This window comes from Teleopsis dalmanni, chromosome 1 (genome assembly GCF_002237135.1).
Source record: "Teleopsis dalmanni isolate 2A chromosome 1, ASM223713v2, whole genome shotgun sequence".
In the NCBI taxonomy this organism is placed as follows: domain Eukaryota; kingdom Metazoa; phylum Arthropoda; class Insecta; order Diptera; family Diopsidae; genus Teleopsis; species Teleopsis dalmanni.
In genome coordinates this window covers 58,092,376-58,108,517 of record NC_051846.1, presented here as the reverse complement: position 1 = coordinate 58,108,517, position 16,142 = coordinate 58,092,376, and the positions used below count along the sequence as shown (strand labels likewise).

The window sequence follows — 16,142 nt, the reverse complement described above, 5'->3', positions numbered from 1 at the left end:
AACATTTATATGCAAGAAAGTTGTTGGACAGTCACATAAATATATATACATACATATATATCTAATTTTTCTCTATTAATAATTATGAATTTGGTGCAATTGGGACACAATTATAAGCATAAACATAATTTAATAACTGCAGTCCTATAATTAAGATTATACATAAACAATATAATAGATTACAGATTCAGTATAATAGCCGTGTTTTATTATTAACGCATGTTGTTCTAGTAACCCGTTAGAACCTGCTTGTGTAGTTTCTTTGAGTGGCGCTTGGTCGTCGAGGTCAATGAGTGGCATCGGGACGAAGTCCCGATCGTTCCTGCAACCATTTAGCGCACACTGAAATCTGTATACTTTTTTCTTCTGGAGCTTTGCCACTATCATGGCCTCATAACGTGCCCTCCATATATTGTCCAATAATAATTCATGGACAACAGTCAGTGGTCACTGCAAATTCCCACCTTAGATATATTTATCCCTTACAACTTTCTAAAAATGATGGTTTATACTACTCACAATAAACTAACGCAATTAGTGTAAATATTACTAAATTAACTAACAAATGAATAAATAACTATATAAATAAATTATTAAATAGATAAAGTACCCATCGTCATTCTATGTGAAACTAAAGAAAATATCAACAGATATTTCAAAACAGTGTTATGTTCTCAATCCTCTAACAGTTTCCACTTACGCGATAGTACAAGTTTATTATATACATTATAGTATTCACTTGTTTTGAGAGATGCTTTAGACCTAAAACTTGCATATTATACTCATATTTCTAAAACCAGAGACAAGCACTTATAATTTGATTATAAAAAACTAACTATATTCTATATTTTTTAGAATAACTTTCAGAAATACTTTCAAATATAAATGTCAAAACAATAAAGTAGAGAAACATCCCGTTTCATACTTAATATGTGTGAGATCTTGTTCAGATCCGTTACATTAAATTATCTGACACTATCTTCAACTAAAATTCTATAGACTCTGTATTTTATATACTATAAGATCACATTAACGATGAATGTTAGTAAATTATTGCTTTTTATAATGCCATAAAAACTCCAGTGACCACCACTCATCAAAGATAAATTAAGTGGAATCATACCAGATTTTAAATTCAATTTAAAAAATAAATAGCAAATTGATACACCCGCAATCAAAATTAGGAGATGTGGCGGATTAAGTGGAATCATACCAGATTTTAAATTCAATTTAAAAAATAAATAGCAAATTGATACACCCGCAATCAAAATTAGGAGATGTGGCGGAAGACCGAGCTTGAGATCGAGGGATCTGATTAAAGATCTCTAACCGCACTGGATTCACAAGTCTAAAGAACAAAAAAAAACAAATATGATGCACTGGACCCCCTTATTTGTAAAATACTAGAAAATATTAGACATAGATCGCATTTCTAAAACTTAATATTCAAACTAAAATGGAATTTCATTTTTAGAACCATGTTTTGTTAAAATATCCACTATATACATACTATGGCAGAGTATGGGAGAGAGAGAGGCAAGGAGAGAAAGAGAAGGAAACAGAAAGAGAAGGAGAGAGAGAAAAGGAGATGAGAAGAACAGAGAGGAGAGAGAGAAGAAAAAAAAAGAACGGAGAGGTGGAGAGTGAGAGAAGGAGAGAGATGGAAAGAGAGAGAAAGAAAAAAAGAGAAGGAGGGAAAGGGAGAGAAAGAAGAATTATAGGACAGATATAAAGAGAAGTTAATAACGGAAGCGAAAATATATGCAGTTTTTACACTGCTTCTAATAGGGATATAAAATTCCTTTTCTCTTGAAATAATAAATAATAAAATAATAAATAGTATTGTATTTATCGCATATTTAAAACTTTCAATGTTGAATGTAATTTTAATGGCATATCTCTAGGCATGCGTCTTATGACGAAAAGAAACTAGAAGGATTGGCTGGCCATACAACGCTGTTTCGAGTATTGCCAAGTACTCATCGTCAGTGATCTTAAAAATGAATTCGAATTTTAATTTAATTAGTTTCTAGTCCCTACACAATTTCTTGCACTGCAAGTACCAGGCTTAGAACTCGTACCTGTTAAATTAGAAACGATGACTAACTTTCTTTAGGGCTTTACAAGCTTTCTATGCACTCCAAGGTTTTGGTCACATTATTTGTGACACTAATCGAAGCAATTGTCATGCTTGGAAGCACAAGTTCAACCTAGTTGCCTATTTTTTATTTTAAAGCTGTTCTTTTGAAGGATGTCTCTTCTGCATACATTTACTTACTCATTAAAAATTATTTATAATTATACGTATATTATATATTGTAAATAATATATTATTACTAATATAAAAGAAAGGCAACTGTATAATACCTATAGTAAAATAATACTGTTTTAATATAATATAATTTGTGGAAAGAAAGTCAATAATATTATAGTGATGTCTTTTAACAGCACACTATTTGTTTATACTTATTGTGTCCCATTTTATTAAACATTTATACACTATAAACAAAAATATACATAATTGTTAGAAGCAATATTAAATAGTAGCAAATTTAAATAGTAGTAATATTAAATTGTAGTAATATTAAATAGTAGCAATATAAGATAGTGTTAGTTTAAAATAGCAGTATATTAAATGTAGGTTCTCAAACTTTCAATTAAGTGGATTCTATAGTTTAATATTTAAGATTTTAGTGATGATAGCACAAAAAATGTATATGTTTACCTCTTTGGGAAGATTACTATGAGATAATATGGAACTAATTTGGTGCAATGAAAATAATTAGACAAACTCAGCATGCAAACTATGATGATTGCGACAGATTTCTAAAAATAACAAAATAATACTGGATGTGTTTATTATCGCGACCAGATCCATTAAGAAGAATAAGTGATTATCACAATGAACAAAAAAAATAAAAATAAAAATAACGAATCGCACAAATGTGATGAATGTGGAGGAAGGAGAGATGAAGACGACAGCACCACGATTTTTATAAAACAAATTTTACAGATTTGCATTATTCGTTTTCGTCCTACATGTAGAAACCACGCCCATATATTCTTACATGCAATTCTTTGTAATGTAATAGAATTTTCGTATATTTCACAAATAAAATTTTTACCTCGTTTTCGTTTTGAGTACTTTGTGCTTCTATATTTTCAGTATTAACTGTACAGTTTGAGTTAGAATCTAAATTTTGTACCAAGTCTATATTATTATTGGCAGTGTTTGCACTGTGATTAGAATTTTCATTACTATAGGTGTCCGTATTTCTACTTTGATTCGTACTACTATTTGTAGACGCGTTTGTTTGTTGCTGCCAGTCTGTATTTTGAGGGTTCACAGCCTCTACGATTAACTCTACGATAGGCGTTGAATTATATTCTTCTATTTTGTGCTGTTCATGTGATTCATTTGGAACAGTTTCGACTGTTGCAGTTTGCAATACATGACTTTCATGTGATTCTTCAACTTTGTGCTCTTCATATATACTCTCTACTTGCATTTGTTTGTCCAATTTATCATAGTAATCTTCCCAAGGATCGTGAAAATCTTTAACATAATCATACTCATATTGCGCATCATGATCTTGATAGAAAGGATGTTGGTGATCAGATGACTGTTGATGGAAAAAGCTGTTGTGGTAGTGTTGTTGATTGTTCTGGTGGTGATAGAAATGCATTTGATCGTAATAATTTTGCTTGTAATAGTTCCATTCCAGGACTCCACGCCAATAATTCTTTGTTTTGATTTTAGATTTAGCGTTTATTTTGTTTTGTTTTTATTTTTAGAAAATTTTTTCAAATATGATTTGTTTTGAAAGCAACAACATTATATTTTGTAGTATTTAACCAATTAGAAAGAGTTAGAGAAAAATATAGAAATAAAAATTTACAATTGTTAGTAAAAAGTATATAAAATATTAGTTGCAATTGGAAAATATCTAAACAACATGCAAGTTTCAAATAATTAATTAATTACAATATCTAATGAGGCTTATAATGCGCCTAGAAATGTTTTTAATCTAAATTGATCACTTTTGCAATTGCAAACTGCAATTTATTGGGAGAAAAAAATAGCACACTTTTGTCAGCGATTGCCTATATCTATTTATTTTCTTAAAAATAATTAAATGTGTTGATCTCTCATTGAAAATCTTTATAAATTGGAACATTTGCAATTAAATTCAAAAGAAAACGAAGACGAAGACTAAAACAACATTTTGGCTCAAAGCCAATAGTGCACAGAGATGAATACACAGAACCAATGGGAAAAAAATTAAATAAGATCAATGATCGTGGTGCTTCTTAAATTATATTAAAATATCACACGAAAACACATGGAAACTTAAAATATTTAAAAAAAATTTTAAACTTGGAAAATGATCTCAAAATCTGTTACTCACAGCTTTATATCTACAAAATATATCTGCAAAATTTTTGGGTGTGGCGCAAGAAAACAACAAAAATAATATGCAAAAATCTCAGGAACCACTTTTCAAAATTTTTTATATAAATTGTATGTACATATGTATAACAAAAATAAAAAAACAGATTTTTTTTTTAATATAACATATGTATAACAGAAAAAAAAACAATAAAACTGTATTCAGGGAATGCAATAAAATTTTTAAATTGCCAATTTTTCCACAAATATTGTTTTAATCAAATTAAATTTTAAACAATTTTATTTTTTAATTTTGTAAAATTTTCTTTAATTTGAATTTTTTTTAGAATTAATTTTTTTTCATATTTTAAAAATGAAAATTTCAAAAATAGCGCTTAATTTCTAAATAATTTTTTATTGAAAAAGCTGACAGATTTATTTAAGAAGAAAAATATTTATTTTTGAAATTTATAAAAAAATAAAAATTTATGAATTTTTAATAAATGGCATAATTTTGCGAATAAAAAAATTTAACTTAAATTCAGTTAAAACTGCAAGATTAATGGTTTGAAATAGAAAATATTCTAAATTTTTGGCAAATAAATTAAAATCACACACATACAAACATATATAGCGCATTTAATAATAATAATATTATATAATACGCTACATACTTTAAAGACCAAAATAATAAATAAATAAATTGGAATAAATTTTTAACCAGTAAAAGGTTAATTATATGTTCCAATTAAAGCTTGCTTAAAAAAAATGATATTTAACTGGATTTGCCATAAACAGAATGCAATTATTTTTGCAGCCAAAGTTTAATACACTAAAGGCTTTAGAATTAATATAAAAGAATATTTATATTTAAGTATATATAAATATATTTAAATATATAAAAAAAAGTATCTATATGACTTTTACATTGAATTGATTTAATTGGTTTGTGTCAGACAGAATCAGTTTCTGTCAGATCTAATTTGTTTGTGTTATAAACCATAGCTGTCAGCTTTTCAGATTTTAAACAAAAAAACTGAAAAAAGTGTGAAGCACTTTTGATACGGTTATTATAACCAGCTCCAGAAAATAAGATGTATTGGGTTTTTTGGAAATAGACTAATTTCTAGCCTATTCACACAGCACAATGTCATTTTAACTATAATCTTGTTCTTTTGGTTTGCTTCGCAAAAAACATGTTCACACAGCAAATTATAATCTTATCTTAATTTTGTTAAGAAGGTTTAAAACCTTTAAAATCTGTGCTATTCAATATTAAAGAGAGGTGTTATGTGCTATTTTTTATGCTATTCACACAGCACAAGTGAATGTAATTTTGACTTTTATCTTCCTTCTTAAGTTCCCTTCACAAAAAACATGTTCACACAGCAAATTATAAATTTATCTTAATTGTGTTAAGAAGGTATCAAAAAAATTTTTTATTTAATTAATAACTAATTTATTAAGACTTAAGAAATTTTTGAAAAATTTCTTGAAAGAAAAAACTCAGTTTTTAATTAGCATATAAACAAATGCAAAATTATGGAGTACGCATTTATATGATTCTGTAGTCTATTATTTTTTATCATTTTTTTTTTGGTAGTCAAAATTCAAAAGTGTAAAAGTATACAAATAACCCACATCTAAAATAATTTAGAAAATTTGTGCTAAATTCAATCTAATTCTAAATTAAATAGTGAATATAAATTTTAAAATATAACATTAATGAGTTTTTAAATATAATTGATTCATAGCTATTTGTATTTGAGTTCATGGTACTCTATAGATTTTTTTTTGAAGTGATTTAAACAAGCCTATAATTTCGATAGGTATTTTTAAAGTAATTTAAAAAAAGCATATAATTACACTAAGCAAACACTCAAATATAAATAAATCTACTGCCAAGTTGTATACATATATCCATTATAATCGAATATACTTTAAGTAAATATTAGAAGAGTGAAGTGCTCATCAATGTATGTGTCGAAATATCATAATTTTTATAGCAAATATTGTTGCAATAAACAATGAATTTAGGTGAAAAAATGTTTATTTGTTATAAATATCATAATAAACAATTATTGCCAGTGAATCCATTATAGTTCATTTAAGTTTTTGTGTGAAAAATAAATATTAGCACAAATTTTATGATTACCTATAAATATTTTTTGAAACTACATACAAGTAAAATTTTTATGATTCAAGAATGTTTTTTCGTAATGGGATCGAAGGATAGAGAGAGAGATAGTACTATATTAAAAGCAATATAGTTTACCGTTTTATTATTTTTAAGTGCATATTAATTACTCTTATTAATAGTTTTTTCAAAAATATGTTGGAGAAGTTAATGTATAAATATATTAACAGTGGATTAAATAGTACCAACAGCGGTAGTTTCAATAAAAATTCTGCCATGTGCTAGATAGTAGACAGTAAATACTAATTGACATGAAACTTATTTAATAACAATGGATTCCTCTTTTAATCAAATCTTGCATTTATTAGATGATATACAGAAAATGTTAGTCGCACTCAACCCTTCAAGACAAAGAACTTAATCAATTGCAAAGATTAGTGACTCTAGACGGATCGTATACTACATATTTTCACTCAGGATTTGCAATTGCTAGATGGTTGAGAGAAAATAATTCTAAAGATACATTGAACAAGAAACTTCAAATATTGGATTTCATTAAATCTCGCTTTGGATAGATTCTAGAGAGAAAATACTATAGTTAGCGCGTTTTGCAGAACAAGAGACTTATTAAATTATTGAAATTTGTGACTTTCTACAGAACGAAAATCCCATTTTAATTACAACTAGCCAACTAGGATGATAGATAATAAATACTAATTGCCACGAGACTTATTTAATTACAATGAATAAGTGAATACCATTAAAACCTTGAATTCTGAAATCAAATTAAAATCAAATCTTGCATTTGATAGATGAATTTCAGAAAGTCCAGTCACAGTCCATTCTACAGGATGCAGACTTATTTAATTGCAAGGATAAGCAAACATCTACGGAACGTATAACTTCAGATTTTATATGTGAATTTAGAATCAGAACTTGCATGTATTAAATACATACTATATTAAATGCATACTAAATACATACTAAATGCATACTAAATTCATACTAAATGCTAATGCATCACTAACGGACGAATAATTTCACATTTTTATTTTGATATTGCATTTATTTAATAATAGAGAAGATACACTAACAGCAGACTGTTTCATGAACTAAAAGGTTACCTCAGTTTTGAGAAAGATATATCCATTTTTATAACAATGGATTTATTTAAAAAAAAACTTTAAGAAATAGTTCTATGGTAAAATAACATAAATTTTTATGTTTTAGAGATCAATTTAAAGAAAAGAACTAGTGCTAAAATAACATAAATTTTTATGTTTTAGAGATAACTTAATTTAAAGAAAATAACTAGAATCTAAGTAAGTTCTACGTGAACTCAAGTTACTTATATTCCGAAAACCCAATTCATTGAGTAATTGATCCATTGTGATAACATAAACAGGCTTGCTAAGCTATATTCTATCTGGTATATTGCATCTATAATACTCTGAAACCATTTTTATATATACTTTGATCAAACAAGCAATAGTCTTAATATATAATGTAAAATATCACATAAGCAGTTGAAAAAGTAATCCTTAAACAAAATAAACACCTTAATAAAGTGTCAAAGCAGACTATAATCTACCAAAGTAGATAAGTGAAGTTTTTTTGCATGTGCTATGTGGTTTAAAACCCTAATTTATTCTTATTCTCCTGTACTTTCAAAGATATTACAAAAAGTAAATAATATATATAGTTTGCCTATTAAGTGCAGAAAATTAAACAGGTTATATAGAAAAATGAAGACCAACACCCTTTATCTAGTATAATTACTATAATATAAAAAGACTGTTTTAAAAATTTTAAAAACATTAATATTTTAAAAAAATAATCTGTGAACACGATTCCGATTAATAGATACACCTTCTTGACAACATATTTTAGTAAAGAAAGCTATTTTCAACAATTTTTTTGAATACGCTATTTGATATATAATTCAATTTCGAGATTTTCGAGATATCAGTATTAAAAATTGAAAATTTCTACATTGAAACTACCAACAACTATTTATTGTTATCAATGTAATAATTGTACACACCAATTGACACTAGATGGCGTGCGTAGTTGTTTTTATTAGAGTATTCAATATAAAAGGTACGTGACTTTTAACTTTGATATCTCAAGAAATAAACCATATCGGCATATAGCATAATGAAAGAAATTGCTAAAAATATTCTGCTCCACTGAAATTCGTTATAAAATTGGCATACTCCGGAAATCAGAATATTGTCGAAATGTATTTCATATTTAAATATTTTTTCAAAATAATAATGTTTTTAAAATAAAAAGCAGTGCCTAACTAATTTACATTTATATACAAGTATGTATAATATAATCTATAATCAACTCATAGTGTATGAAATCCTTATCCAGTGCATCACAAAACAGTTTTACTAGTTATAGTGCAATTAATACATTATTATTAATAATAATTCGGGATTCTTACCTCAAAGTTAAAACCAAAATTATCACTACTAACTCCTTTCGTATGCTTGGAAATTGGGGAAAAAATTTTAAAATTTGCTTTTATTAATTAAAAGTTATTTTAAAGCAAAATTAGTTGACAATTAAAGAGAGACTTAAATAAAACAAAACTAGGCGTACAGAAGAACATTAATTAAAAAAGTAGAAATTTAAGAACAAATAAAAAATTTAATTAATTTTCTATATATAGAACGTACAACAACAACAACTTACCATTTTATCGGTCAATGTCTTATGCACATTATCACAGAAAATATTCCACCAAAGTTGTATCAAATCAGTAGCGTGTGCATAATCGGAAGGTGCGGAAGCAGTTCTGCTCTCTGAATTGAACTGTACCAACCATGGTTTCATTTTACCGGCGAAATGTAGAATCTTGATTTTATCTCTGAATCTGTAAATGGGTATTAAAATATAAACCGTTCTCTATGGGCCACTCTCTAAACTACTACATACTGTTTGAATGCGGGCAAATAACAATAAGAAGCAAAGGCGGTAACATTGTAAATGAAAGGCAAATGCTTATTAATGTCAGTGTGTGCCCAATCGGCGAAGTATGAATTCAATAATCCCTGATCGCCGCCATCGAAACTGCCGTGCTTTAATGCAAACTCTGTTATTTTTGCAAATGTATCCAAACTTGGTTTAAAAACGAAAACACCAGAATTGAAACAATCTGGCCAGCTTACATCTGGGGCTGCGGAGAGTTCCTCACGTTCGAAGAGTTCATCGCAATTTTGTAAGACCTAAAATTAGTGGATATGTCTAATATAAGTGTCTAACAAAAAGTTTAAATATATTCTAAAGTATTTAGTTTTTACACTAAATTACTTCATGTATACTTTTTCTTTGTTTCATAGAAATTTTACGTACAAGAGTATCGGAATCCAAAAATACACATTTTTCGAATTGCACTAAACGCCAGCAATGCAATTTTGTAAATGTAATGCCCAATTCGGGTCTGGCCAACAATGCCAAATTGGCTGCATCCTGTGAATCCAATACATTAACCTCTTGTACTACATTGTACACGTCTTTTAATTTGTTACGCATGGACTCTGATACGCCGGGCGTTACGAGGACGGCCAATTGATGTGCAGTGCCGGCACGTTTAAGTGAATGTGCCAGAACCAATGCACCGAGCGAGTATGTGTCGTTCGTCGTTAACGTCACCCACGCAAAATCTGTAATATTTTTTTTATATGAGTTCAATATTATTGAAATTTTAAATTTATAGATAATAAATTAAATTCAATTTATTTTTCAATTTAATTTAGCATTTTTTGATTTTTTTTTTAATAGGTATTATTTACGTCAATTAAGTGGCTATGCATATATAAGCGAGTTATCGTGCAATTGCGAACTGCAAGTATTACACAAACATGATATATCATATTTACATAATATATTACAAGATAAAATAAATTACAAACATAAGAAATAAAATTTATATATTTAATTTATTAATGCTATGAATAAATAATTAAAAAATCTTTTTAAGATCTAATTAAGGAATAAATGAATTACAAAAATAATAAATTTTTTTGTATTTACACAGATAGGGAAAACTATTCTAACGAACATTTCTTTAAAACTGACACCCATGTTAAATAGATGTCCCCTCGAGTTCTTGAATTCTCTTGTTTAGTTTCTTATTATCATTATAAGAAAGGAATAAATGCCTTTTGCCATTTTTTCTTCCAGACCTTAGTCCTTATGACTACCGTTTGTTTCGGTGTACGCTAAATTTTCTTTAAGGTAAAAAATTGGACGATCGTAGACCCGCTACAAATCACTTAGCTATGTTTTTCACCGACAAAAAATAAAAGTGCTAGTACGATGAATTTATGGAACTATCCGAAAAACTACAAAAGGTAATAGTTAATAATCACCAATATTAACTTTAATAAAATTAATTAATAAAGTAAATTTTTCTACAAAAATGTGCCAAAAATTACGAAAACTTTTTTATTATCTAATATATTTTTTATTATATTAGCAATATTTGCCAAATTGTAGTTAAAAAAAGACGTTCTAGACTACCATTAAAACTTTGAAATTAGTAGGTATAATAATAATTATTTTATTATTGTTATTATTATTATTATTATTATTAAACTTCGAAGAAATCTATTGAAATCTATTGTACTATGCTTGGAAAAAGATCTCTAAGCTTATTTGGACAATTTATTACTTTTGGTAAATCTAACTGTGCCATTGGTTTAAATACTGCAAGTCTCTTTCAGTTCACTGAAAGTGACTATAGTGACAACCTCCACAACTCAGAAAAATTCAACATATGCTGTCATTCATAATATTAAAAATAATATTTATCCAAGTCAAAGGAAATCCTTCTCAAGTTTATTTAATAATCTCATTTTAAGCAAATGTTATTGTCAATAATCTAATTGTGTAAACAAAATATCTTCAATAAGTTCTAGAAATAATTTTGAAAAAAATGTATAAGGTAAATAAACCGAATTATAATAAAATTCAAAAAATTTATTAAAAAATTAATTATCCATATATCTAGAATATTCCTTAAACATTATTAAACAATACAAAACAATAAACAAAAACAATATTAAACAATATTCTAACTATAATCTTTACGATTCAATACTATCGAAAAAAATCAAATATTGGAAAAATCATAGAGTATCAAAAAAATTATAGAAAAAATTTACTACTAAATTGTTTTGTAATTCTGAACTGAATATACAAGTTCAATGCTAGGATGTTTTCCTGAGGCTCCACTATAGCCTTAAAAACATATTGAAGACATTATTTTCATACACAATTTTAAGAGGAATAACAATACAATTCATTTTATATACCAACCCGCTTTTCTAGACAACTTCTACTATGGCTATGATGATGATGATGAGTGATGAATGATGAGTAGTTATAACGTAGCCCTTGATATACTTCAAAATGATTAGCTCTCTTTTGAACTACTTTAAGGACTTAACTTTAAACTGTCTCAGAAGTATTCTCTCATCATTCCGCTGTAGAAAGGCTTATTTATGAACCCTCATCACAAAATATACTCACAAGCTAGCACATTTCACTTCATCCTTGCTAATACTCTATTCCTAAATATATAGAATTGCATAGAGACCACGATTTTAAAATGTATTTATTGATTTCTTCCACAAACCATCAATTTAGACACACAACTTGTAGTAAAAAAATAAAATAAATATATTTCACATATCACTTAACTTTAAAACTCTACAACTCAGCAGGTAGAACACTATAGTATAACTGTATGTGGATATGTGATTTATATATATATTAAATTTCACCATATGTGAGCAAAATTAGAAAGAAAAATATTTTTGGGGTTTTGGATTTACATGAAATGTACGCCCCTCTTTTTTTTTTTTATTCAAAATAAAATGATCAATATATATGTATATACGACTATTTTTTTTGCTCCGTTTATGATTTTCTACGGTAACCGATAACGATTCAATTATTTCCATTCGATGACGTTAATTTCGAAATAAAATAAAATAATTGACTTAAATCATTAAAAATATTTTTAATGATTAAATTAAAATTTATTTAAAACTAAAATTTATTTAAAATTAAAATTTATTTATTAGACAAAAACTATTTCGGATAGAAAAATAAACTAATTAATAATCTAGAAAATAAATAATTTAATAACTGACAAATAAATAATTTAAGTAAATAAATTTAAAAAAAAAATTGAATAAGTTAATAATAAGTAAATAACTACATCAGAAAATATAAAAATAACTCAGTAAAGTAAATATATAAGTAAAAAAAAATTAATAATTATATACAAAATAAAAAATAAGTTAATAATTGGTACAGTAAATAAATAAGTTAGGTGAATGATTAGTTAAATAAATTAATACTAAGATAATAAATAAACTAATAAATATGTGAAAATAAAAAAAAAAAAAATTCACAATAAACAAAAATATTTGAAGATATTGATCAAATGATCTAACTACCTCCCTTCTGCATCACTCACCACATTCTTTCCTATCTACATATGGTTTTTGTGATATGTGTATACCTGAACCAAAAGTTACTTGAAATGGATTTAACCAGAATTGTAGCCCTGATTCTACATATCTACTTCTACACAATAGATGAAAGCTTGTAATTCTCCAGCTTTTTTTTAGCAATAGTATAACCGATTTCGGTTCTACTCAAAATCATAATTTTTCTTCTTTTAGACGTGTTTATATATGACCAAGTTTTTTTAGTCTTGGCGCAAGGGATCTTGTTTTTGTTTTTTTTTTATAGGTAATAAGAGTCTATTTTATATTTAGAAATTTTGATTGGTACATAGATTGGTACCTAAAAAACAACTGATATAGTTAATGACTGCGCCATGGCGTATCAAATAATCTGTTATGTATACAATATGACTACATATAACTATATAAACGACGAATAGGTACGTTGACTGAATTGTCCATAGATGCAACACAATTAGATTGAGTATATGAAGAGTGTAAGGTTTTCATTATTGCGCCTAGGTTTTTATAAAGAATTTAGTATCATTATCTGATATATGTCTTTTTAATATTAATACTGAAGTTAACATTGAGTGTTATCAGTTCCTTTTAAAATACACTTTCAAAGTCTGGTATTCTATGTGAGACCATAAGTGTGTGGAATAAGTAAATAGGCAAATAAATAAAAAATGTAAAAAAATACTTAATAATTAAATAATGTATTACTAAGTTTTAATATTTGTTGGTTTAAGATCTTATAATATGTTTACTTGAAATCTCAACAATATATTAAATGCTAATATGTAAATAATAATATTATGTTATTTATGATCTATAGGTAAATTTTTAATGTGTTATGTATTCAATTCATAATGACAGTACATCTTCTATAATTTGAAATTCTGGTCAGTTGGATTTCTCTCTATGTGTATTGTAGTCCTGATCAACCACTAATCCGGATCAAATGTTAAGAACATGTCTGTTCAAAACCCTATTGAAATAAATCACATTTATAGGTTATGTGATCAATTTACATATATATACATCTATATATGTTTGCTATTTGCTCTTTGTTAATATACTTTATTATGAATTTCATGAATATCGTATTTATATTATAGATTAATTTAATAAGGAATAAATTATTGTTCAGTTTTTATTTAGTCCTTGTGTGTAAGATTTTTCCTAGATTCTTAATATAACTCCTGCAATCCGAACTTTTCAGTGTTCTGAATTGACCGTTAATTTAATAGATCTAGATTAGTGGATTTCTACTGTGTATTAGACTTTTACTAGATTTTTGATATAATTACTTTAATCTGAGGTTCTCAGCTAATTGATTTAACCCAATTTTTAATAGATCCGGATTAGCAGAATTCTACTGTAAATGACTTTTCCTAATATGACTCTTTTAATCTAAATGTCTTAGTAATCTGAATCGACCCTAATTTTAATGATTTGAATAAGAAAAATTCTACTGTGTTGCAGACTTGTTTTGAAATATTAATATAGCTTCTGCAAACCAAAATTCGGGTCAGTAATTCGACTTGAACCTAATTTTAATAGGTCTGCATTAACACAGTTCGACTGTATATTAAAAATGTTGCCTGTTTGTTAAAAATATATAAGAATAAAATCAAGAAATAAATAAATAATTGAAAGTAAATATGTAAAATATTAATTACAATATATTAAGAAAATATATATAAAAGAATGAAATTCAATTTTAAGTATTTGTTATTTGAAGACCCGATTATATGAGTTATTATAATCTCTAATGTTTATTAGTCGAAAATATTGTAAGTAATAAGATCTAAGAAAATTAATAAAACAAAAGATTAATTTTATTACAAAAAACAAAAATTTATTTCCAATTTTGATCTAGATATATACAAATTTGATTAAATAATTTTCTTAAAGTATAAAGTTAAAATACATTTGAATTAAAAAAATTGCAAAAAATGATTAAAAATATTATTAAACAATAATGAAATAAAAAAATTAAAGATTCACTGAAGTAAATAAAAGTCCTAGTGACATTATCTGTAACTTCAGCGTTAACTATATAGTTCTAATGAACGTATAGCACGATTTTTTTTTTGCAACGAAAGCCATAAGCATTTTGTTAAAACACTTAAAATGATTTTTTATTAGCATTAAGAATCCTGTTGGGGGCTTCGAGGAGCATTGATTAGTTCAATTTTTTATATTAAATGCATATTCTTCACATAGCATATGGAGTTGATTAGTTCTTTCTGGTATTTAGTAAGGCGTTTGAAGCTCTTTCTGTTAATTGGCAAGATAAGAAATCCATTTTTCTGCACAATTAAGCTTTTTATTAGCTAATTAAGGAAACTCTTTGGCAAAAGCATTAATTTCAAACATTTTGGCACTTGCACACGGCACGGCAGCAGAGGGGGAAGCACATTAAGGACTAGGATTACAACTACCTTTTGTACTTTTTTATGCATTCTGAGATTCGGTAACTAAATCAAACATTTCATTCCAGCCCAGCACGGCTACAGCAGCAACAAAATCACCGCAAACACATTTATGGATTTTTGGCTAATAGAGCAAATGTGCTGTCACGGTGACGGCGTACAGCGGCATTCAGCGGCATATAGCGGCGACATATTTGTAGGACGTACATGTGTGATGTCATGCGTACTCAAAAGAAAAATTCATAAAAGAATTCTCAGGCAAGTTGGTGTTCTTTTTCTTTTCTCATATATATTATGTATATATATATATATATTTGTCGCGTTTCAAATGTTTGTTTATATGATATTTAAGATGTGTGGGTGTGCTTGTGGGAGTGTGGGTGTAGGAGCATTTATTGTGAAATTGCAAAATTCTAAAATAAAAATTTAATCATTCAGCATGTTGACAAGAGAGTTAAATTAAAAAAAACTTACCGCATTTTTAGTACATATATACATACATACATCAATATATATTTTCAAAATTATTTTTAAAATAATTTAATTAACTCTTTTGTATAAAAACACAATATACGAGTATAAATAAAAGAACAAAACAATTTAAAACATAATTTTCGAGGTATTAAAATGATTATATCCACTTTTCACCTCAAATTTTTCTATGAATTTTTTTTATTTAATAT

At 26.8% G+C, this 16,142-nt stretch overlaps 1 protein-coding gene across 4 annotated transcripts in view; it reads right to left on the bottom strand.

Annotated features, from left to right (window-relative positions):
* Positions 1–16,142, bottom strand: part of LOC119672497 (glycogenin-1-like) — a 33,547-nt gene that overhangs the window by 1,022 nt on the left and 16,383 nt on the right. Inside the window, exons 2-6 of one of the 4 annotated variants that reach the window (XM_038083555.1) lie at positions 9,891–10,201; positions 9,474–9,763; positions 9,231–9,411; positions 8,980–9,024; positions 3,126–3,743 (exon numbers count right to left, since the gene is read on the bottom strand). In XM_038083555.1, coding sequence (XP_037939483.1) covers positions 3,126–3,743; positions 8,980–9,024; positions 9,231–9,411; positions 9,474–9,763; positions 9,891–10,201 — 1,445 coding nt within the window. The remainder of the gene's footprint in view (positions 1–3,125; positions 3,744–8,979; positions 9,025–9,230; positions 9,412–9,473; positions 9,764–9,890; positions 10,202–16,142) is intronic. The other 3 variants (XM_038083556.1, XM_038083557.1, XM_038083558.1) reach the window with 3 other exon arrangements.